At 34.0% G+C, this 22,410-nt stretch overlaps 2 protein-coding genes across 2 annotated transcripts in view; both read left to right on the forward strand.

Moving 5' to 3' along the window:
- Positions 1-15,783, forward strand: part of LOC133184020 (HORMA domain-containing protein 1-like) — a 28,338-nt gene extending 12,555 nt beyond the window's left edge. The window contains exons 9-21 of the mRNA XM_061318895.1: positions 1,823-1,926; positions 2,176-2,186; positions 6,348-6,438; positions 6,928-7,009; positions 7,653-7,753; positions 7,846-7,962; positions 8,077-8,142; positions 8,773-8,936; positions 9,042-9,135; positions 9,555-9,590; positions 11,971-12,060; positions 12,447-12,551; positions 13,567-15,783. Coding sequence (XP_061174879.1) covers positions 1,823-1,926; positions 2,176-2,186; positions 6,348-6,438; positions 6,928-7,009; positions 7,653-7,753; positions 7,846-7,962; positions 8,077-8,142; positions 8,773-8,936; positions 9,042-9,135; positions 9,555-9,590; positions 11,971-12,060; positions 12,447-12,551; positions 13,567-13,671 — 1,166 coding nt within the window. The 3' untranslated portion in view covers positions 13,672-15,783. The remainder of the gene's footprint in view (positions 1-1,822; positions 1,927-2,175; positions 2,187-6,347; positions 6,439-6,927; positions 7,010-7,652; positions 7,754-7,845; positions 7,963-8,076; positions 8,143-8,772; positions 8,937-9,041; positions 9,136-9,554; positions 9,591-11,970; positions 12,061-12,446; positions 12,552-13,566) is intronic.
- Positions 15,784-21,272: 5,489 nt separating this feature from the next.
- LOC133181932 (uncharacterized) lies at positions 21,273-22,067 on the forward strand. Its single transcript, XM_061316586.1, has one exon. The coding sequence runs from the start codon at positions 21,273-21,275 to the stop codon at positions 22,065-22,067; it is 795 nt and encodes a 264-aa protein (XP_061172570.1).
- The last annotated feature ends 343 nt before the right edge of the window (positions 22,068-22,410 follow it).

A 22,410-nucleotide genomic window follows, 5' to 3' on the forward strand; every position in this document is an offset into this window, starting at 1 on the left:
TAGGAAAAATCTTCTTCTCAAGAACAGCAAAGCCATGATTGGTCATATTTATATGGTAGCATCCTCAGATAGTGTAGATTCAAATTTGTTCAAATCATGACCCCCGGGGGTCGGGTGGGGCCACAATGGACGATCAAAGTTTTACATAGGAATATATAGGAATAATCTTTAAAAATCTTCTTCTTAAGAACAGCAAAGCCATGATTGGTCATATTTATATGGTAACATCCTCAGATAGTGTAGATTCAAGTTTGTTCAAATCATGACCCGTGGGGGTCGGGTGGGGCCACAATGGGGGATCAAAGTTTTACATAGGAATATATAGGAGAAATCTTTAAAAATCTTCTTCTCAAGAACAGCAAAGCCATTATTGGTCATATTTATATGGAAGCATCTTCAGATAGTGTCGATTCAAGTTTGTTCAAATCATGACCCCCGGGGGTCGGGTGGGGCCACAATGGGTGATCAAAGTTTTACATAGGAATATATAGGAAAAATCTTTAAAAAATCTTCTTCTCAAGAACAGCAAAGCCATGATTGGTCATATTTACATGGAAGCATCCTCAGGTAGTGTAGATTCAAGTTTGTTCAAATCATGACCCCCGGGGGTCGGGTGGGGCCACAATGGGCGATCAAAGTTTTACATAGGAATATATAGGAAAAATCTTTAAAAATTTTCTTCTCAAGAACAGCAAAGCCATGATTGGTCATATTTACCTGGAAGCATCCTCAGGTAGTGTAGATTCAAGTTTGTTCAAATCATGACCCCCGGGGGTCGGGTGGGGCCACAATGGGCGATCAAAGTTTTACATAGGAATATATAGGAAAAATCTTTAAAAATTTTCTTCTCAAGAACAGCAAAGCCATGATTGGTCATATTTACCTGGAAGCATCCTCAGGTAGTGTAGATTCAAGTTTGTCCAAATCATGACCCCCGTGGGTCGGGTGGGGCCACAATGGGCGATCAAAGTTTTACATAGGAATACATAGGTTAAATCTTTAAAAATCTTCTTCTCAAGAACAGCAAAGCCATGATTGGTCATATTTACCTGGAAGCATCCTCAGATAATGTAGATTCAAATTTGTTCAATTCATGACCCCCCCCCCCCCCCCCCCCCCCCCCCCCCCCCCCCCGAACCACTTTTTTATTTAAACTTTTCAACCTTTCAAGACTGAACTGATTTCTGCTTTTTCCTAGCCATAGTGCTCAGGTGAGCGATGTGGCCCCTGGGCCTCTTGTTCTAACTTAAGGAAAAATATTTGGAAATGTAAAATGGCAGAAACCACCAGAGGCTGACGATAAGAACAGCATCAACAATTGTCAGTATTAATGATAGAGCCAAAGAACCACAAAACTGTATAAGTATACCAAGTATGAGATAGAAAAACAATGGAGCAATTATTTTTTATAAATCACAAAAATCATGACTGTATGATAGCAACACAAATTTAATATATGGTACTTTCTGGCTGGAGTTTTCAACTTTTGTCAATATTCAAAACAACACACTCTAAAAAGGATGCAAACATTTTTTGGTTTGGTGATGAATATGAAATACTGAACAGTGGACAACAAAAAATTCAAGTGAATATGTTTTGTTGTTTTACTACATGAAATTGAAACTTTTTTTTGGTCATAAAAGTTATCTTTATTTTATCCTTATTTTATAGTTTACAGTGAGACAAGTAAAAATTGAGGTAGGACATGGAATTTTGACCATGCAGTTCGTCAGTGGGCAAGTGCTTGAAATTTTTTTTTTCAGCCCCTGAATTGGGAAACATATTTTTTGATTGATTTATGAATTGTCATCTGGTTTTGTAGTAACTCCTCCAGAATATGAACCACCTGGATTTAAGCCATCCACATGTACAGATTTTAAATATGAAGAGGAACCAGTGACCATCAATGTTGGAGATGTTGCAACTGTAAGATTTGTCTTCTTTTTAAAAGTATGAGTGGTTGTTATGAAGGATGGAGGAAATTTTACAAATAGAAAACAATACAGCACATTTCTAATGCACAGAATTTTCCCTCCAGTGTAATGAAAGAGTGAAATCAATTTGTGAAACTTTAACCAAATTACATTTTAAATTTTTACAGTGTGTAACTGCTGCAAATTAAAATGTGATGGCATATATATATACTTATTTTTTGCATGTTGCCTATTTTATTAGCCTTTCCACAGGTATGTTTATTTGTTGATCATTATATTTTTGCAGATTTTTGTTAATTTGAAACATTGTTTATTTTACCTCCTGAGCCAGAGGCTCAAGTGAGCATCTCTGATGGAAGTTTGTCTGGCGAATGTATTGCTGTATGCCCATGTATTTATGTATGTTTGATATAAATTTTTTACATTTTTTTTTCATTCTCTACCATTTTCAACTAAACTGCCTCAATGCATTCTTGGATAAAGATGATTCAAATTTTATAGTTTAATGATTGGTCATGCACTTTCCATTGTAGGATAATTTTTAAAAATATTGAAAGCAAGGTGGTCTTATTGAAAAGATGATTTCAAGAACCACAGAACCAGAAAAGACAAAAACTTATACAGAAGCTTCTGTACATTGAATACATTCAAATTTTTAAATCTTGACTTCCAGGTTAGAATTAGGGTCCAAATTAGATATATATGTAGGGAAAGTTTTGCAAAATTTTTCCAAGGAAAGTAGGACCACTGACAAATGATATGCAAGCATTCCCATGCATTGTAGATTCAATTTGTCTCAAAAAGAATTGAGGCTAGAGTTTGGCCACAATAAAGGTTAATATTTCATAGGAATATAAAGGAACAATCTTAAAAAAAAAAAATGTTAGAAATGGTAGAACTGCAACTAAATTAGTATACAAACAATCCTATGTAACATAGATTGAAGTTTCTTCAAATCATGTCCCCTGAGGTGGGATGGGCCATGGTCAACTGATGCAAGCATTTCCATAGAGTAAATAATAAAATTCAAGGAGAAAACAAAAGAACAAGGTTCACTTTGGGCCTTTTTTGGCCCTGTGAATTTCAGAAGAACTGAAACTGCTTGGTTTTAGTTGAAAATGCATTAAATATCATTTAGACCTTTGATGACTGCATATCTGTCAAAAATGACGTAACTTTCTGGCTAGTCAATGCATTATGACGTCATGAAATGCGTCAATTTCCTCATATCCTGAAAAATTATGCAAAAAAGCCAATTTTTAAAGCTATTTTTTGATATTTGATATAGAGTGCAACCTCTGATCTAAAATATGCAACTATTAAATGATTGAACTATTTCTGAAGATTACAAAACGTGTTTTATTTTTTAGATCAGAGGGTGCGCTCCTATTATTTCTTTTCTGTGAAAGTACTCAAATATACTTGTTTTCCTTAAAATTCAAGAACATTGCAATATTCCATGAAGCCTGTTTTCCAAGACCTTGGTTTTAAGGAGAAAATTTTTAATAGGAAATGAAAGCACTAAGTCTCTACTATATCTTGATGTTTGAAATGGAACATAAAGTGTTAGTCAATAAATTGGTATATCTACAGGGCCGTTTTATGCATAAAGTGAACCTAGCTCTTTAGAAATGAAAAAAGGTAAATCTTACAAGAAAAATAAAAAAAATGTTGAAATGGAGGCTAGAGTTTGTCAAATTATTATGAAATATAGATGCAGTAATATTCAAATTTTGTGGCTGTTGGAAAAAGTGGGAAAGGGGAGTTGTCAAACTTTCATTAGGGGTATTATAACAACTAACAAGGCCAAATTTATCAATCTGGTGACATGCAGTCATCATATTGTACATAAAAATGGTTGAACATGCACTGTAATTTTAGGGTTACAAGAAGGAGTTTGATTCACTTCTTCAGTTTTAAAAAGAAATGTACTTCAGATGTGAAAGGAATAGTGTGGTCCATGGGCCTCGATCTTGTTTTATTTCATTCCCACTGAAAGTGGAATTAGTTTTGTTACTTGCAGGATAATGAAATGTAAAGTAAACACAGTTTAAGTTCATACTAACAATACTTGTCAGGGGTGTGCAATTACAAAAATTAGTTAATAGCCCGTCGGGCTAGTGGCAGTAACAAAGTTACTAGCCCGAGGTTGTCAGTCACTAGCCCATTAAGTATCGAAAACAATACATGTATAAGTATAACAAAAAGGTAAAAAAAAAAAAAACCATTTAAGTTTAAATAAATAAAACAAATAATGGTTTGCGCTTTGTTATTGTCAGGTACTTCGACTATAACTGTCACTGAAACGACTGGCGATAGCAACACAATATATATATATATATAGGTTAAAACGAATTAAAGATTATGATTTTACAACAAAGTTAATTCGTATATCAATTCAGTCGATGTAAATATATGTATACTTTTGTTTTAGATTTACTAGCCCGACGGGCTAATGCAGTATAGATTTATGATAGCCCGACCTCTAAAATTGGTAGCCCCGGGCGTCGGGCGATGGTAATTGCACACCCCTGCTTGTTTATGACAATGAGTACGTGTACATTTAGAATAAATCATTAATGTTATTCTGAATGGGAATAGTATTCAGTGATGTATCATGCATAATGACCATACAAGTAAGGTAAGGACTATGCATGTTACATGTGCCCATAGCTAAAATAAGCAGTTTTATTCATTACATAATAAGATAAATAGAGCAGATTTGATTCATAATCTGTTTTTCAAGGTTACATTTACACTTATAGCAAAGTGCCAGGGACAAACAATTTTGATTCATTATAAATGTAATTCATTATATGTGATAGGTTCTTAATACATTTTATTATTACAGGGAATGAAAATCACTTGTAAATGTGAATTTGTTTTTAACAATTTTGCTGTAACCATGTTTTTATGTCCCCTTAATCAAAGATTGGGGGGCATATAGTTTTTGCTCTGTCCATACGTCTGTTTGTCTTTTTGTCTACAAAAACTTTAACCTTGCCCATTACTATTAAATGGTCGGTGCTAGAGATTTCATATATGTATATTTCTTGTGACAATACCTTTCTTTGGGTACCAACTCATTTGACTTCTTGACCTTGACCTTGGAGTTTAACCTACTTTTGCAAAATTTCACCAAACTTTAACCTTGGCCATAACTTTTGAATGGCTGGTGCTAGGGCCTTTAGATTTCAACTGTGTATTTCATATGACCCGACCTTTCCTTGGGTATTAAAAGTTTTGACCTTGTTATTTTACCTACTTTATCTTACCAACTTCCTGTTTATCTGTACCATACATAACAAATTTTGGTCGCAGTTTTCTCAGCAACTACTCATCGCAGATGCTTGAAATTTTAGCACACTCTTTGTTTAGGCATGCCATATGGTGGGATTCATTTTTGTACAAATCCGATGTCAATTATCACTGTGTCTGTCCATAACTGAACTCGTGTATTCACATCAGAGCGGGGGTATTATTAGTGAGCATTGGCTCACAGACTTCTTGTTTCACATATATTTCATGTGACCAGAACTTTTTTGGGTATCAAAATTTTGACCTTGGAGTTTGACCTGCTTTTGAAACACTTTATCATTAGCCATAAATTTGATTGGTTGGAGCTAGGGCTTTTATGTATAGCATATGTATTCCTTGTGACAAGACCTTCGTTTTGGGTACCAACATTTTTGACTACCTGACCTTGACCTTTGAGTTTGACTTGCATCAGTAAAAACTTTGACCTTTTCTATAACTTTTGAATAGTTGTGCTAGGGCTTTCATATTTTGATTTTGTAATCCTTGTGATAAGACACCTTTCCTCTGGTATTAGTATTTTTGACCTCATGCCCTTGACATTGCAGTATGACCTACTTTTGAAAAACTTTAACCTTGGCCATATTCTCTAAATGGTTGGTGCGAGGGCTTTCATATTTCACTTGTGTATTCCTGTGAAAAGACCTTACTTTGGGTACCAATATTTTTTCATTCTTGGCCTTGGAGTTTGACCTACATTTGAAAAACTTAAACCTTGGCCTTGAGCTGCCATATGGGGGCATCAGTATTTTACAAACACATCTGTTTTTACTGTAATTGTTTGGTATTTTATTTTTTTTTGCAGTTTTTACTTCTTCAGAAACACAAGATAAATATGAAACTAGGCACATGTTTTGCTCTCAATGTTTTTAAAATTACATTTAGGGTATATCTATACACATTTGGAAAAATATTGCATGTGCCCTTAAACGTGATATGGAATCAATTGCAAGGAAGCAACTGATTACATATTAAATAAAAGACAAAGGATAACATAATTATAATATGTAAAGTATAATTCAGTAAACAGTAATTTGCAATAATATTTTTTTTTCTTCACAAATGTTTAAGAAGTCATCTATTTTTTTTTTTTTTCAGAATTAAAATGAGGGTGAAGACAAATGAGGCAATGTTTGACATCAAGGAAGAGGAAATAGCTGAGATGAAGACAGATGCTGAAGTTCACACTGTATGTAAAATATGCTTCAAACACTGCATTGATCTTGATTTCAGAAGACCATTTTAAGTTTTTTCTAGATTCTTTGAGCAAAAAGATATTATTTAGACTCTTTGAGGAAAAAGATAAAGGTAGTTGACATGGCAATTATTTTCTCAAAGAATGAATGCAGTTGCCTCAGATTTCACTAGTTCTCTCCTAATAACTGATAATTGTTGCAATTTTCAGTTATTTTATGTATATATGGGTAATGTTGATATCACATGATACAATGCACATTAAAGCAAAGTTTTAATAAACCTCGAGACTTGTATGTGTAAACTTAAATGTGTGTAAAGTTAAACATGTGAAAAAAGATGGTTACGAAACCTATCCATGTATGATAATGAAAATGACATTAATAAACTTGAGATTTACCCTTACCAATCTTTAAGATTGAAATGCACAATTAAATATAGAACTTTTCTTTGACAAAACATGTTATAATCTACCTTCTTTCAGGACACTGAAAAAAATGAGAATATAAAGAAAGATGAATCACAACCAACACCAGTGGTCCCAACAGAGAGTCCAGAAATTCCAGGTAGAAGACATCATTGTTCAGATACTGACCTACTGAAATTTAGACACATATAGTCTGAAGATCAAAATACTTCATGGTTATACACACTGTGATAATAAATTTCATTTTACCAAAAAAAAAAAAAGCAAAAAAACTTGAAAATGTTTACCTTTACTTGATGCTTCGTATGGGAGCTGTGGGATTTAATTTTCCCTCAGTTCTTTGATGTAAAAGTAAATGATTGATTCTAAATTTTAAACAGTAGTTTTTTTTTTCAACATTTAAGTAAAAAATTTAAAAGGTTTATTTTTAATCTATCTGGTGCAGATTTGTCGTTTGTCTCTGACTTTCTCTCTCAGACACATCTGCAATTGGATCAAGATTTTAGACGAAAGGTTAAAAAAAATGATATTCCAACCTTTAAGTAATAGTTCTAGATATAGTAAGTGAATATTTACCTTAAAAGACAGAGTTAATATCTATTTATAATAGATTCAAACAAAGGCACTATGTATTGGGGTAATCATAGTGATATAAGTGAGCTAATGATGAGGGTAAAAGTATGAGTTGACTATAGAGAGTGGTTTAGTATTTTCTTGTCAGATTTCTTGATTCTCTTTAGTTGGAAATACTTGTAGGTATTTTATGATATGCATGTTTTTAGGTTCTGATGGTAAAGCTGTTGAAATGCTTGGCTCTGAAATGAGTCAGATGACAGAAACAGAGGAGGAATTTGGGGTCAGATGTCCATGTGGTTGTAATGAGGTTAGCCATACTTTGAATACCAGCACTGTGAAGATTGTCCTTAGTATTGTAACAGCTTGTGTAACATACCATTGAATTCTTTTTAATTGTAGGATGACGGTCTGATGGTATTATGTGCAATTTGCAAGTACTGGCAACATGGGCTGTGCTTCTGTATTAAGGAGGAATATGAGGCCCCAGAACACCATGTGTGTGATGTCTGTGCTGATGTAAGTATTCTAAGAAATTTATACTCAATCAATTTAGCTAAAAAATGCCATAAAAAGCATGTCTCGTGTAATGGTAATGTAAAAAATTGAGATGACCTTTCTTTGTTTTAACAGAAAGACGATCCTATAAAGCAGCCAACAGATCCGTATCTGTACAAGCTGAGTCCTATTGCTATTCAGGTGAATACTACTACCAGTACTTAAAGCATGATTTCACAGAAATGTATTAAAGATGATAGTCAATGCAGAATTGCTTATCAGTTAATTGTGATTTTTTTTCTGAAATTTACTGGTTACATAGTCATATTAATCAAACGGAAGTGATAGGGTCTGTAATCTGTGTGTGTGTGTCATAAGGAAAAAAAAAGATGTTTTATGTTTTTTCCATAGCAAAAGCTATGGTGAATCTGTTAATTAAAAAAAAAAAAAATAAAACCTCTGATCTAATGGGAAAAATGGAAATATAGTCAATCAAAATGCAGTTTAGCAATAATAGCTACAAGGACCAGAATATTCTGTGAGCCTGAGCATAACATGGTTCACAGAATAAGATATAAATTGGATAATGAATAGAATTCTAAACAGGTTTCACTCGATCGGGCCATCACTGTAATAATGAAACCCCATTGTACTTTGATCATCCTTGCATTGAGGAACCAAAACAGCATGACACAATGCCAAGGGCTTCTCATCACTTCTTTTTGATTTCTTACTATTGTGTGACCGAACAAGACATTCCAACAAGTGTTTTGTAACTCTGCTCTTTGGGCAAAACAGTAGCCCACTCATGCACCTTGTTCTTTATTGTAGACAACATGTCTGTATAGAAGAGCACTGATGGCAACTACTGAATCCAGCAGAGTTGTTGCACCAAGTCTTGCTAAGAGGCTTGGAGTAGAAGTGAACATTGCACATGGACTCATTGACAGGATGGAAAAGGAAGGATATGTTAAGAATTCGGGGAAAGGAAAAAAGTGAGATATTTAAGTATACTCAAGTACAACATTGTACATTTTACTGGTGTAATGAATAATATAGATTTACTTACTTGCAGTGTAAGATGCATGTATCTTTTTTAGGCTAGGGAAAATGGTAGACAATGAGAAAATAATGAGTGAAGGGTTGGAAAAGTACCTTATTAATAAAACTGTGATTACCAATCAAGAAAATAAGGTATGCTGAAAAAAACCTCCACCTTTCTTTTCATCAATTTTTTAATTTGATGATAACATGAAACTACATGATGATACATAATTTTTTGTATTAATTAATATTGAAAGGTAAATCACTTTTTATTTGCGAGAACTTTATTTTTGTGTAACTGTGCGAGACTGCTTGTGAAATTTTCATTCTCACATATATTTGTACTGTTAAGGATTATATACAACAATCGCTACAGTTTGTGAAAATTGTGTCTCGCTTTTAAATACCAAATACATGTAGCTATGTCACGAAAATAAGGTGTTACAAAAATATAGTACCAGTAATCTACAGTAGATTCAAATTAATTTGATGTGATAAGCTCTCATGAATCAGAGCATTTCAATCTGAACTTTTAGAGGTACGTTCTGACTTCTTGTTCTCCATTTTAGATGGAAGAGATACAAGATATTGATTCAACTGAAAAGGTAAGTAAGAAAAAAGAAAAAAAAGAGTGATAAGCTCACCTCAGAAATCGGGGGGAGCTTATTAATGTCCACAGATTAAAGTTTTTTGAGCAGATTTCTTTTAGAGTACATCTATGCCTTATATTGATCAGTGATGCATGGATGATGCATCTAGTATGTTTCACTGTACCAGTAAGGTTTCTGCATTTTTAGCCAATATATTTATTAAAAATGACCAGGTTAACGTTTTTATACCCCACGCAACAAGTTGCTTGAGGTATAATGTTTTTGACCCGTCAGTCAGTCCTGTTTTTTTGTCAGCGCAACTCCTCATAAACCGCTGCAAAGAATTTGGTCAAACTTTGCAGGTATTTAGGACACAATGTGTACATGTACATATTACCAGGAAATTCCAATTCCTTTATTTTTTCTGGAAATTTTGGCACTTTTCAACTTAGATTTTTGGCCATATCTTGAATATAGAGACGAACAGTTTGTCAGTGCAACTCCTCATAAACCGCTGCACAGAATTTGGTCAAACTTTGCAGATATTTAGGACACAATGTGTAGATGTGCACATTACCAGGAAATTCCGATTCCTTTATTTTTCTGGGAATTTTGGCACTTTTCAACTTAGATTTTTGGCCATATCTTGAATATAGAGACGAACAGTTTGTTAGTGCAACTCCTCTTAAACCGCTGCACAGAATTTGGTTAAACTTTGTAGATATTTAGTACACAGTGTGTAGATGTGCATATTACCAGGAAATTCCGATTCCTTTATTTTTCTGGGAATTTTGGCACTTTTCAACTTAGATTTTTGGCCATATCTTGAATATAGAGACGAACAGTTTGTTAGTGCAACTCCTCTTAAACCGCTGCACAGAATTTGGTTAAACTTTGTAGATATTTAGTACACAGTGTGTAGATGTGCATATTACCAAGAATTTCCGATTCCATTATTTTTGCCTTAAAAGTTTTGCCTATTATTAAAGAAACTTTCCAGCTAGGTAATAAGGAAATCCACTGGAATCAGGTTTTGTAATGAAATTTTATGTGAAATATTTTATGACATTAAAAGACCCCTATTGATTTTGAGATCAAAATATTAATGATTTAACACACACACACAAAATCTTGGATAGTTCTCTCTCTCCCTCCCCCCCCCCCCCCCACTTTCCTCAAATTGGTGCTTTTTTGCCTTAAATAATTTTTCATAAGTACAGTATATAAACAAATTCATATGACTACATCATAATTTTATTTCCATCAATTATTTAAATGTGTAAATTGTCATGTGTTGGACATGGACTTACACTCATTAACAAATCGAAATCACTGAGGAATTTAAATAACAGTTTGTCAGCATAACTCCCGCACTGAATTTCCTGAAACTTTTCAGACATAATATATAGATTTGTATATTACCAAGAAATTTTGATTCCATTATTTATCTAGAAACTTCAGCCCAATTAAATTTGTAACATACAAAGATTTGAATGTCCTTATATGCAAGAAGTTTTGATGTGATGATTTTTTGCAAGTAATGCCCCTTTTTGAATTATACTGTGTATTTAAAATGCACTGTGCCATTCATTACATGTTGCATTGTTGAGTTTTGGGGGAGCGTGGGGTATGTGAGCTTGCTCACTTTTTCTTTCATTTGAGCAGGTTAAAGGTTTTTGGAGTAGATATTATTCCCAAGTATGTTAACCAAATTTGCATGGATGAAACATCTAGGGGTATACAATACATATATCACATTGGTTTTGATGCTGGACCTGACCTACATTTTCCAGGTAAGTGATCAGGTTAATGTTTTGGAGCATTCTCAAGTAACTATAAGCCTTTTGGTGACTGAACTTGCATGGATGATGCATCTAGGGATGCACAATACCAGATTTGCTTGGGATGTTGGATCTGACCCACATTTTTAGGATGATTGACCAGGTTAAAGTTTTTGGAGCAGGTTCATTCCAGAGTAATTTCAAGCCCTACCTAATGCAAACGTGCATGGATGATGTATCTAGGGATGCACACTACTAGACTTGCTTTAGGTGAAAATGAGGTAGGGTCATATAAAGATCTTCTAGTGGACAACCAGTTTAGCAGAATCATTGGGTAAAAGCATCCTGATGTTCTGTATTGTTCAAATTATGCCCTTGGTGCGAGAATGAGGATCGATACAAAAGAGGTTCCATGTTTACAAGGGAACAGATAAACCCTATGAAATATCTTCTTCCCAAGAAAGTTCAAGGCTATAAATAATCAAATGTTTTAGTAGGTTAAAAAAAAATCATTTAGTGATGATTAATTATTACCTAATTGTGTCCATTCTCATGGTATGAGGACAGAATAACATTTGTAACAATGCATTGTTTCTTTCCATTGCTTAAAATAGCATATAGAGAAAATTACTGATATGACTGAAGATATGGAGCTTGGGGAACAGAAAAAGCGAAGGAAAAAGAAACTGGGACCTATTTCAGAGGTAACACATGTATACATGTATTTATGTTTTCACTGAAGTGTAAATTTTTGGAATTAAAAGCCAGAAGACTCGTTAGACCATCTCCAGAAATTAAAAATTACTAATGAGAAAAGAACAGCATTTTGTGTGAAAATTTTTGAAGCATAAAAATCAAAATAATTGCAAAATTTGCACTTCAATATGAAGCTTTAGGTGTAATGATAAAAGCAGAAGTATGGTTAATCAGCAGCAGTGTTAACTAAATTAAGAGTTGGCATTTCAAATGAAATCGTTCTTCATGAAATAGATTCTTACTTTAATAATTGTTTGCCGAGGTAATTCTCTGATATGATCAAAAAACACATGTATAGAACATGATTTATATTCTGATGCATTGAAAAATGTAGGTCAGACAAAGTCCTCGTCTTCTGCAAAAGAAACCTGATGATGGTAAAGACTCTCAGCAGATTCAGAGGAAAGGCAAGAAAAGAGCTTGCTCAAAGATATATGAGGTATGTTGAAGTTTTAGTGAATTATCTTTTCTATAAATATCCGGTACTTTTCACTTTCTCTGTGTTAATGAACCAAAATGAATTTAGAATTTGCTGTTAATGATTTATGTTTTAGATTCTTAGAAAATATAATTGTTAAAAGAAATTATTAGCATTGCATGGCAAAATTATTTAGCAGTATGCTTGACATACATGTGATAAGTCAAAGACCACAAAACTGTACAGGAGCCATAAAAAAACTGGAATTTGGGTGAAAAAAACTGTACACTGCCCATCAAAAAACGGTACAAAAAACGGTATAAAATATCGCTTAAATTCTTCTGAAATTTCATCGTAATCATTGTAATAAACATCGTATATTTTATACCTACGAAGATCTGGGTCAGATTCACGTATATTAAGTCATGTACATGTATATCAACTTTAGAAGTTGGCTTAATTTTTTTCAATCAAGTTACGTATACGAAACATTAACAGTAATTAAGTACCCCTTAAAAAATAAAGCTACCTGAAGGGGTATTTGATACGGATTTATAGCAAGCTACATGTAATTATCCCAATTGGCAGTTCACACTTCGCACGCGATGGTTTGTGTACACTACACAATTATCAGAAGGTCAAGGGTCAAACACAGGTGACGTTTTCCAGTGTCTCGCGAGCGAGAATGAGAGGAAAATGGCGGCATTTAGCGAGAAATTCAAAATACTGTACAAATTTTCATATTCCGTGAATTTTGGTGTCCCGCCGGTACACGATGAATGGGCTCGAAAAACTACATTTTGCGTACAGCCGGTACATATCACATGTATGGCTTGATTTGGAACTAGGAAAAGAATTGGACTTTGTGATTATGCAAGTTCTAAAAATGGAGTAATATCTTAATATTCTAAATATATCAAGATTTGGGTATTTTTGGCAATGATTACGAACTGCAAAAGTTACTAGAAAGACTGCTGATGTTTTCTTTAAACTGTCTGCCAAATTTTGTTTTGACAAACTTAACAAATATTTTCAGAATTCTGAATTTGAGATAGCTGACAGTCAAGATGTGACAGTTGATGAAGACTATCCTAGAAGTAAAAAGAAAGCAAGTGATGTTTCTAAGGCCATCATGGTTTGATCAGAGCCTGTACTATCATTAAAACAAGACAACAGAGACAAACTCCTGAATATTGAATGTAGATATTTTCAGAATTTATGAAAATTTGAATCATTTCTTAAATTTTTGATTTATTTGCCAGATTGTAAAGCAAAGTCCAGTGGATTTTTGGTCTATGGATTTAATGTGATTTTTGTTCATCTGCCCCCCATAGGCATCTTCAACAACAGTTTCATTTAGCTTTGTCATGTGTGACATATTCATAGTTTGATCTACAAACTCAAGATGTTTCAAATATTCCCATTGAGATTAATTTTGGCCTTGACCTTTATACTTTGATTTTTAAATGAAAAAAAAACTGTTATTTCTTGTGAAGATGAGCTTGTCTTATCATGGCCTTTTTGCAATGCAAGTACATGTAGGTAAATAGCCCAAAGATTTTTCGAAGAAGACCACCAAGAGAGTTGATCTTGGGCACAACGCTAGAAATTGAAGATGGAATTTTCCTTCCTCATCAATTTCAATAATGCCACTGAGGGTTACCAATGCCTTTAGTTGTGACCTTGAAATTGGTATATGAGGGGTGCATTTCATTTGGGCAGATTTTTCAAAAGTCATTTCTTTCATTTGTGCAACATTTTAGGTCACCTGAGTCACTCAGGTGATCTACTGCTATCTGTTTTCATCTGTCATTGTCCATTATGCATTAACATTTGAACATTTTTGGCTTAATTCTCCTCATAAACTGCTGAACCAATTTTGGTATAGGTCATCTATTGGCAAAGAAGGACAAAAATTATGAATTGTTTTGCAGATAATAATATAACTCCATGAAGCATATAGACTAATGTTCTTGCTTTATTTTACATCTGAAAACGTATCAATTAATCGAAAGTACTAATAATTTTTCAAGAGTAATGTTCACCCTTAGCAATGAGTTGCTTATGAATGATCAAATGAATGATCAAATGAATGACATCAAGCTGACATAAAGAAATATGGTTTTAAAAAAAAGATTGATATAAAATAAATTTTAGTTTAGAGTAGATTATCACTACACAGTCTTTTATTCTGTTTTCTTTCTCATGTAATTCATGTACTTTATATATTTGAAGAATATAAATAACAATAGTCGTCAAATTGTAGTACTAAATCAAATACATGTATATATGTGGCCCCTAATAAACTAATTTATTATGCTAATCAGTTGCTGAGAAAAATTGCACTAAATTTTGAGTGTGCTTACTTATGTATTTTTCCAGTAGTATTGTTAGACTTTTGTGACATATTTCATGTACATTACATATTTTAAAAAAAAATTAACAATGAAATAGATCTTATTCTATTTCTTTAGTTTTTACACTATATCTTCACTTTTTTTTGCCCTTTAAAAAAAAATATGTCCAACTAAAAAACAGTTTCACCACCCAAATAAAGCAGAATTTGCCCATATAAAATAATCTGCCCAAATGAAGAGCATAACTTGTCAATTAACTTCCATAAAGTTATATATATGAATAATTTAGGAATAGCAAAGTGTTAGCTTACTGACTTTAATTCGTGCATTAGTAAATGGCTCTGACTATAAACCTTGTATAGGTAAATGACTTTGACTTTATACCTTGTGTTGGTAAATGATTTTAAGGGGCATGTATCTGACTCCATTCCTTGTGTTTAGGACTGATCATAACAATCAAGGTTTCTCTATATTGACTTGTAAACGCTTTTCAATTTGGTCATACTGCCTTTACTTCTTCATTTTTCCCCCTTGTTTACAAGAAGTTTCAATATTTAATTGCATATGATATGAAATATTTGAACTGGTAATACTTGTACTATAATGATGATTCAGAAAAAATTTAACTTTATCACTGTTGTAGTGTTGTTGTGTGTTGTAATTTTTCTTTAAAAAGTTTTGCTATGGAAATCTTGAAATTATTGAAAAGTGAGAATTATATGCTTGTCTCAAGAATGATAATTGTGTTGTATATTCCTATTTTTTCTGTTATACTTGCTAGTGTGAGTACTATGTTGAATTTAGTTTTATTTGTTGTTAGATCATACACTGTCTAGTTAACAGAGTGATCTTAAATTGTTTTTATTGTTGATTATTTTTGGCACTATACAATCAATAAAAACTGTTGTTAAAAAGTAAATTTTATTATATATATATTGCTTCATGTTAATATTTAGGTCTCATAGCTAGTAGTGTTTGATGAGGATATTTTGCATGTCCCTTGTGCTATAGAAGTATACATGAAGTCAGATGGATTCTTTATTACCTTTTATTGTAACTAAATAGTTTTCTTATTTTACGCTTGTACATAATATTGCGAATTGATTTGAAAACGAAATCGCGAAAGGACTGTTGATCAAATGATTTAATTTTACATTTGTTTCAGCAATATAAGCATATATTTTGTGAGTGCTGCTTCTCACGAAATTGGAGGATAAATTCTTTGCATATACATGTATTTAGAAATCCTTGTTACGGTACATATTGTCATTGGTGACAGTATGTACATGTACCAACCCTCACTGCTCATATTGTCATCCATTGGTACATATTGTCACCGACGAGCCTTATTTTCCTCCTACATAATGGACGACAAAATGTAGTCAAGCATCGGCATATTGTCGATTTTTGTTTTGACAAATATTTACTGGGGTAATGAAGAGAGATTGAAAAACACACACACACACGAAGGGAGCTAGACAGACAGACAGTTGACTTGCAATACTGTACATGTACAAGGCCCCTTCCAAGGGAAGATGATCAAGAAAAGGCAAAAATAGGGCTGTGTTATAAAAAAAAATCTTCTCAAGATCCACTGGACCAGATAAGATGACATTTTGGTGAATGCTTTCTGAAGTAGTGTTGATTCTAATGTTATTTCTAAAATGTTCAGATCGTAGTCCACGGGGGTAGGGTGGGGCCATCATAGGGAATCAAAATTTTACATTGAAATATATAAAAAAGAAAGAAAGAAACTTAGGAAGCTTACTTACTTAGTCTAGGTTGTAAATTGTTCAGATCATGGTCCTCAGGGGTAGGGCGGGCCACAGTAGGGATTACATGGGAAATATTTTTAAAACTCCTCTTCTTAAGAACAACAAAGCTTTTTAAGCCATAATGAATCATGTTAAAGTGAAGGCTTCCTCTGGAAAAGTATATTCATTTCTTGTTCAAATCATGGCCCCAGTGTTTAGGGTGGAGTCACAAAAGGCGATCAAAATTTTACAAAAGAATACATATATATTGGGGAAGAATCTTATACAAAACAACAGGGCCAGAACTAGTGTCTCATGTGAGCGTTGTGGCCCATGAACCTCTTGTTTAATAAACCTGCTATAGAAGTTATATGAAAATGGTTAAAACTCTAAGTCCACTCGATATCATTGAATTTTTTTTTTAGAGTGGATACAATTCGAATAAATATTTCAAATTAAAGATATCTGTCCATGTATGTTGCGTTTGTGCAGCCTAGCTTCATCATTATCCCAATATGTGCAGTAAATGTATGCAAATCTTGTGGCCGGCGACAATATGTACAGCGTACGACAATATATGCCGACGGACGACAATATGTGCAGTTCTGGGAGGTACACAATGTCACCGGCGACAATATGTACCGTCACAATGGCGCTGCATGTAATAGCCTAAGAGACATCTCTGTGTGATTTACACACAAATTACATTCACAAAACTACAACATAAAAACTCTAACTGTGGGGCGACAATATGTGCAGTGAGGTTAGGCACATAATGTCGCCGGCGACAATATGTACATGTGTAATTTTTCAGCCGGTGACAATATGTACCGATGGACGACAATATGTGCAGTGGGATGGGTACATATTATCACCGACGACAATATGTACAGAACGACAATATCATTTTGTACCGTCACAATCTTCAGTATATAGTCATGCATTGTAAAACATCTAGATCAAAACTTCCAGTCCCTATAACCAAGACATTTTATGGAGGAAGTGGTACATTGTATCTTTAGACTTGATAGTGAAAAAATGGATGCCTAAGCTTTTGTTGTTACATGTACGTGTAATAATTTCAAGGGAAGACTGATTAATATGGATTGTGTTAGTTCAAGTGAGGCTTACAAATAAGGACTGGTTCTGATCCAAAAAAAATAATTTGGTCACTCACAATGTAAAAAAGAACCGGTATGGCCATGCTGATATTGAGGGCATGTAAATCCTTTTATTGATATTAAAAAAAAAAAAACTTGCCTAAAGTACCGTAATAGGATTAAAATAATGGAAGATTGATATTGCGTATCCCTCTATTGTTTTTCCAGGCATGTCTTGTAGTAACTTGGGAATGGACCTTTTTCAAATCGTTAAACCTGCACTGGAAAATAGCATAAGCAAACATAAAACATAGGTAATCAAAGATTACGAAGCTTACCTCGACGAATGTTATCTTCAAGTAAGGCAAATTTCACATCATATTCTTTTTTTAGTTAGTGTACATCCCAAGATCAATATTCATGCAAGTTTGGTTTAAGTACGACTTATAGTTACTTGTAAATAGACCTGTTCAAAAAACATTTATCCTGTTTACTAATCAAGAAAATTTTGGTCAGTTCCAACATCCAAAGTAAGTCTGGAAGTTTTCATCCTTAGATGCACCATCCATGCAAGTTTAATCATGACAGGCCATAATGTTATATAGCTACTCCAAACTCCAAAAAAATTATTCTGATCACTCATCTGGAAAATGTAGGTCGGATTCAGAATCCAAAGCAAGTCTGGAAGTGACCATCCCTAGCTACATCATCCATGGTAATTTGGTTAAAATATGGCTAAAATTCACTCATGTGGAAAATCTAGGTCAAATCCAGCATCCGAAGCAGGTTGATTAGCGTACATCCCAAGATGCATCATCCATACAAGTTCGGTCAAGGTAGGGCTTATAGTTACTTGGGAATGGACCTGCTCCAAATACTTTAAACTGGTCACTCATCTGGAATATCTAGGTCAGATCCAGCAGCAAGTGTGGTAGTGTCCATCCCTAGATGCATCATCCGTGCAAGTTTGGTCAAGTAGGGCTTATAGTTAATTGGGAATGGACCTGCTTCAAAAACTTTAACGTGGTCACTCAACTGGAAAATGTAGGTCAGATCCAGCATCCGAAGCAAGAGTAGTAGTGTCCATCCCTAGATGCATCATCCATGCAAGTTTGGTCCAGGTAGGGCTAATAGTTACTTTGGAATGGACTTGCTCCTAAAACTTTAACCGGGACGCCGTCACCGACGCCGTGGGTATAGCATAAGCTCATCTCTACTTCGTCGAGGTGAGCTAAAAATAATATCTGCAAACTTATTTTGAAAAAAAAAAACAATCTTGCTGTGGCCTTCAATTATATATATCGACGGCGTTTTATCAATTAACAATATTCATGTTCACTCTTACATTGATTTGAATTATTATATATCCCAATGAGCTCGAAATAAAAGAAAACTCAGAGTTTGACACACTTCATATTTAGTTATTTTTTCTAGAGAAATGCATTGATTGCAAACTAACAACGAAACGTTATGATAAACGTGATGACTTCATGCACCTTTTCTATCGTTACCTTCTCTTATTTATGTAGCAATATAGCATATCACCTGCGTAAGGAGTTAATGTCCCATAGTTGATTCCATACACAAGAGCATTTTCTATATACGAACAATTTCTAAAACGAGGGAGGCCATTGACAAATAAGTTGATGATACAAGGATATCAACAATGTCGTTTAAAGCCAACATTTCGCAAATTCTATGGTCGATACATTGACTTTGTTTGCAAATACACCCATGTAATCTCTCGTTATGTCTAATGTTGACTGACGTCTTTCATACAAATTGTTAGGGCATTATCTTCACACTAAATTGTCTACAAATTTTCCGTTTACCCAATCCTGACAAGGAAAACAGGATTAATGGTCGACAGGGGATGTTTACTCCTCCATGACACCTGATCCCACTTCTGAGGTCCGTGTTGACTCACAATTACTCACAATTCGTATTGTTTAAATGGACCTTTGAGCAGGGTCACTATTCGTTATTTTCACATTTCATAAGCTCATGAGTTAAAATAATGTATATATAAGTCTTGTTTACCTATTTAGGTGTTCAGATTTACGCTTACTTGACCTTATCTAGTTCAGATCACACTTAACCGGTATCAAACTGGATGGTGGATAAAGTCACTGGGTGCAGATTCAGCCAAAGTTCAGATTACAGCCCTTTTATGACCCCAGTACATAATTATGTACATGTACCAATAAAACATGGAATAGTATTGGCATACCATATCATTTCTCTTGTATGTTATCAAGTGAATTTTACCTTTGATTAATATTTTTGATATTCGTCCAAATACAATTTTCCGTTTTGTTTTTTAAATATAAAGTATATTTCTATAAATTTCTTTAGCACAATTCTGAAATTTTTTAAAAGTTTCTTTAGTGTATATTCCTCTAATTGTTTGTTACATGAGCTATTGTAGATATACTGGTATATAAACTGAATATTTTTTTGAAAAGCGTATTGCTGTTATCTGTCATTGCTATAGAAACTTTCTGAAGCAAAAAACAATTTACTTCTAAATTAGTTAGATTAACGGTTTGTTTAAGCCATCTGTAACTCCAAATATAGAAGTGCTAAAGGTCAGCTGTTTCATAGCTCCTCCATCTATATAATATATTATTTTATGCATTTCCACCTACTTAATATGAATCATTTAAAGACAGATATAAAATATAAATAATAAATTGTCCTACTTTTTAATTTTCTATACTAGTAACGGCTGCAATTACAAATGTATTATAGCATGAAAAAATTACGTAACCCGATTTCGCGGGTTACGTGACTATTTTTTTTTTTAGCAGTGTGGCAACGGTTATTTCCCGTACAACACAACTGAAAAAACTTTTTATTATTTTAAAAAAAACCCCAATTTACTCAATAAATTAAGATATTACTCGCTGAATACTCAGTACATTAATTCATTATTAAATTTATTTCAATTTCATAAGTTTTACTGCGTTTTAATTGCACGTGATCATATTTACAATCAACGTGGTCCAAATCTCAAGTCTGTTGTTCTCATTATCAAGATTACATGATGTGTTTAAACATTCCATAGTACTAGGTAAATTATCTCTGAGTGTACATGCACGGTGGTACAGATCTTCATCCCCACACCGACGCTGATGTCGCGGATAAACACGGTTATCTGTCGCCCTGATTATGAATGAGATCGCGAAGCTGACACCGCGAGGACAATATTTGTTTAACTTAACACGAGAAACTTTGTGAACAGCAGATGCCAAGCATGCCTTTCTGCTTTTAAGCGACGTAACGCGATTACGTCACCATCGCCATCTACTATAAAACCTCTCGTTCCAGGTGGTACAAGCAGATTGGTGACAACAGGTAGTTTTAATACAGCGATACCTTCCGAACAATTGAAAGTGAGTACTGAAATCTAGAGGACCTTTTTCAATTGTATTTATTTTTAAACTTTTTTTTTTAAACAGATTGATTTGAATAGCTTTCGTTGTTGCTGTCGTTAGAAAGGAAACGTTATTCTTTCAGATACAAGTTAAAATGCAGAATAGGAACGTAGACAGATTGTGGATTTTTTCGAATACTGCCAAGAAGATATATCAGACCAATGTTCTAGGAGAGACTTTGCACTCAATTGACGTTGATCCCGAATGGCAAATAGCAGGAATATGCGTTACCCGCGAAGAGGAACTTCTCGTCTGTTGCAAGGGCGACCGGACGATCAAGAAATGCACGAAAAGTGGATCCGTTATTGACTTGATTAACTTGGCTCCTTTAAAACCAATATCTGTTTGCACTTCATGGTCAACAGGAGAAATTCTCGTTGGGGCTATCGATGGTTCCATTTCTGACGAAGATGCTTTCGCCACCTCAACAGGACGTAGGGTTGTTTTCAAATACACACAATCTGGTGAAAAGACAGTTGAAATACAGTTCGAGTCCCTTGGCGTGCCTCTTTTTACTGTCCCATGGAAAATCCAAGTTGGAACAAATGGAGACATTGCCGTCTGCAACATGAAAAGTGAAAAGGAAGGTGAGATTATCCTTCTCGATAAGTATGGTCGACTGAAGTTCCGGTATCGCGGTAATGAATCAAATATGGACGAAAAGACCACAAAGTTTTGTCCTGTTGGACTTTGTTTTGATGACAAAAGTAATGTTGTGGTGAGTGAAGCCCATTCATATTCCGTGCAGCTGATAGACACTGAGGGTAAGTTTCTGGGTACCCTCTACAGAAATAGACGGTATCCTCCCACCGATATTGTGAGGGGCTGCAATGGAGATCTGATGGTTGGTTGCTCTCAAGGCAAAGTGCACATCCTGAAAAGTAACTGATCTGTTAACACTGTCATCATAATCATAACTTGTTTCTTGTAAAAGTGTGGGTATTCGAGTTTGAGAGACAGTTAACGTTGCTTTGTGTCACACATTATGTAAATATTATACTCATAAACTGTTTGTTATTTTTTTTAATGAATTTATTTTCTACTTTTGTTTTTACTTGCTCATTAATAAATTAATAATGAAATCCGTTTTCCTTTTATTCTGTTGGTTATGATGCAACTAAGATGGTGTATTAGGTCTGCAACAATCAAAGACTACGAATCTTTATCACCAAACAACAGTTTCGTAAACCCAGAGGCCTAGGATATCACATCATAAAAGACCTAGTATATCA

The sequence above is a fragment of the Saccostrea echinata genome, unplaced genomic scaffold (genome assembly GCF_033153115.1).
Source record: "Saccostrea echinata isolate AGI-Se365-2 ecotype Australia unplaced genomic scaffold, CSIRO_AGI_Sech_v1 ptg000001l, whole genome shotgun sequence".
NCBI lineage: Eukaryota > Metazoa > Mollusca > Bivalvia > Ostreida > Ostreidae > Saccostrea > Saccostrea echinata.

Excerpts from the sequence above, each read along its gene's own strand:
- LOC133181932 (XM_061316586.1), top strand. The coding sequence starts at position 21,273 with ATGCAGAATAGGAACGTAGACAGATTGTGGATTTTTTCGAATACTGCC.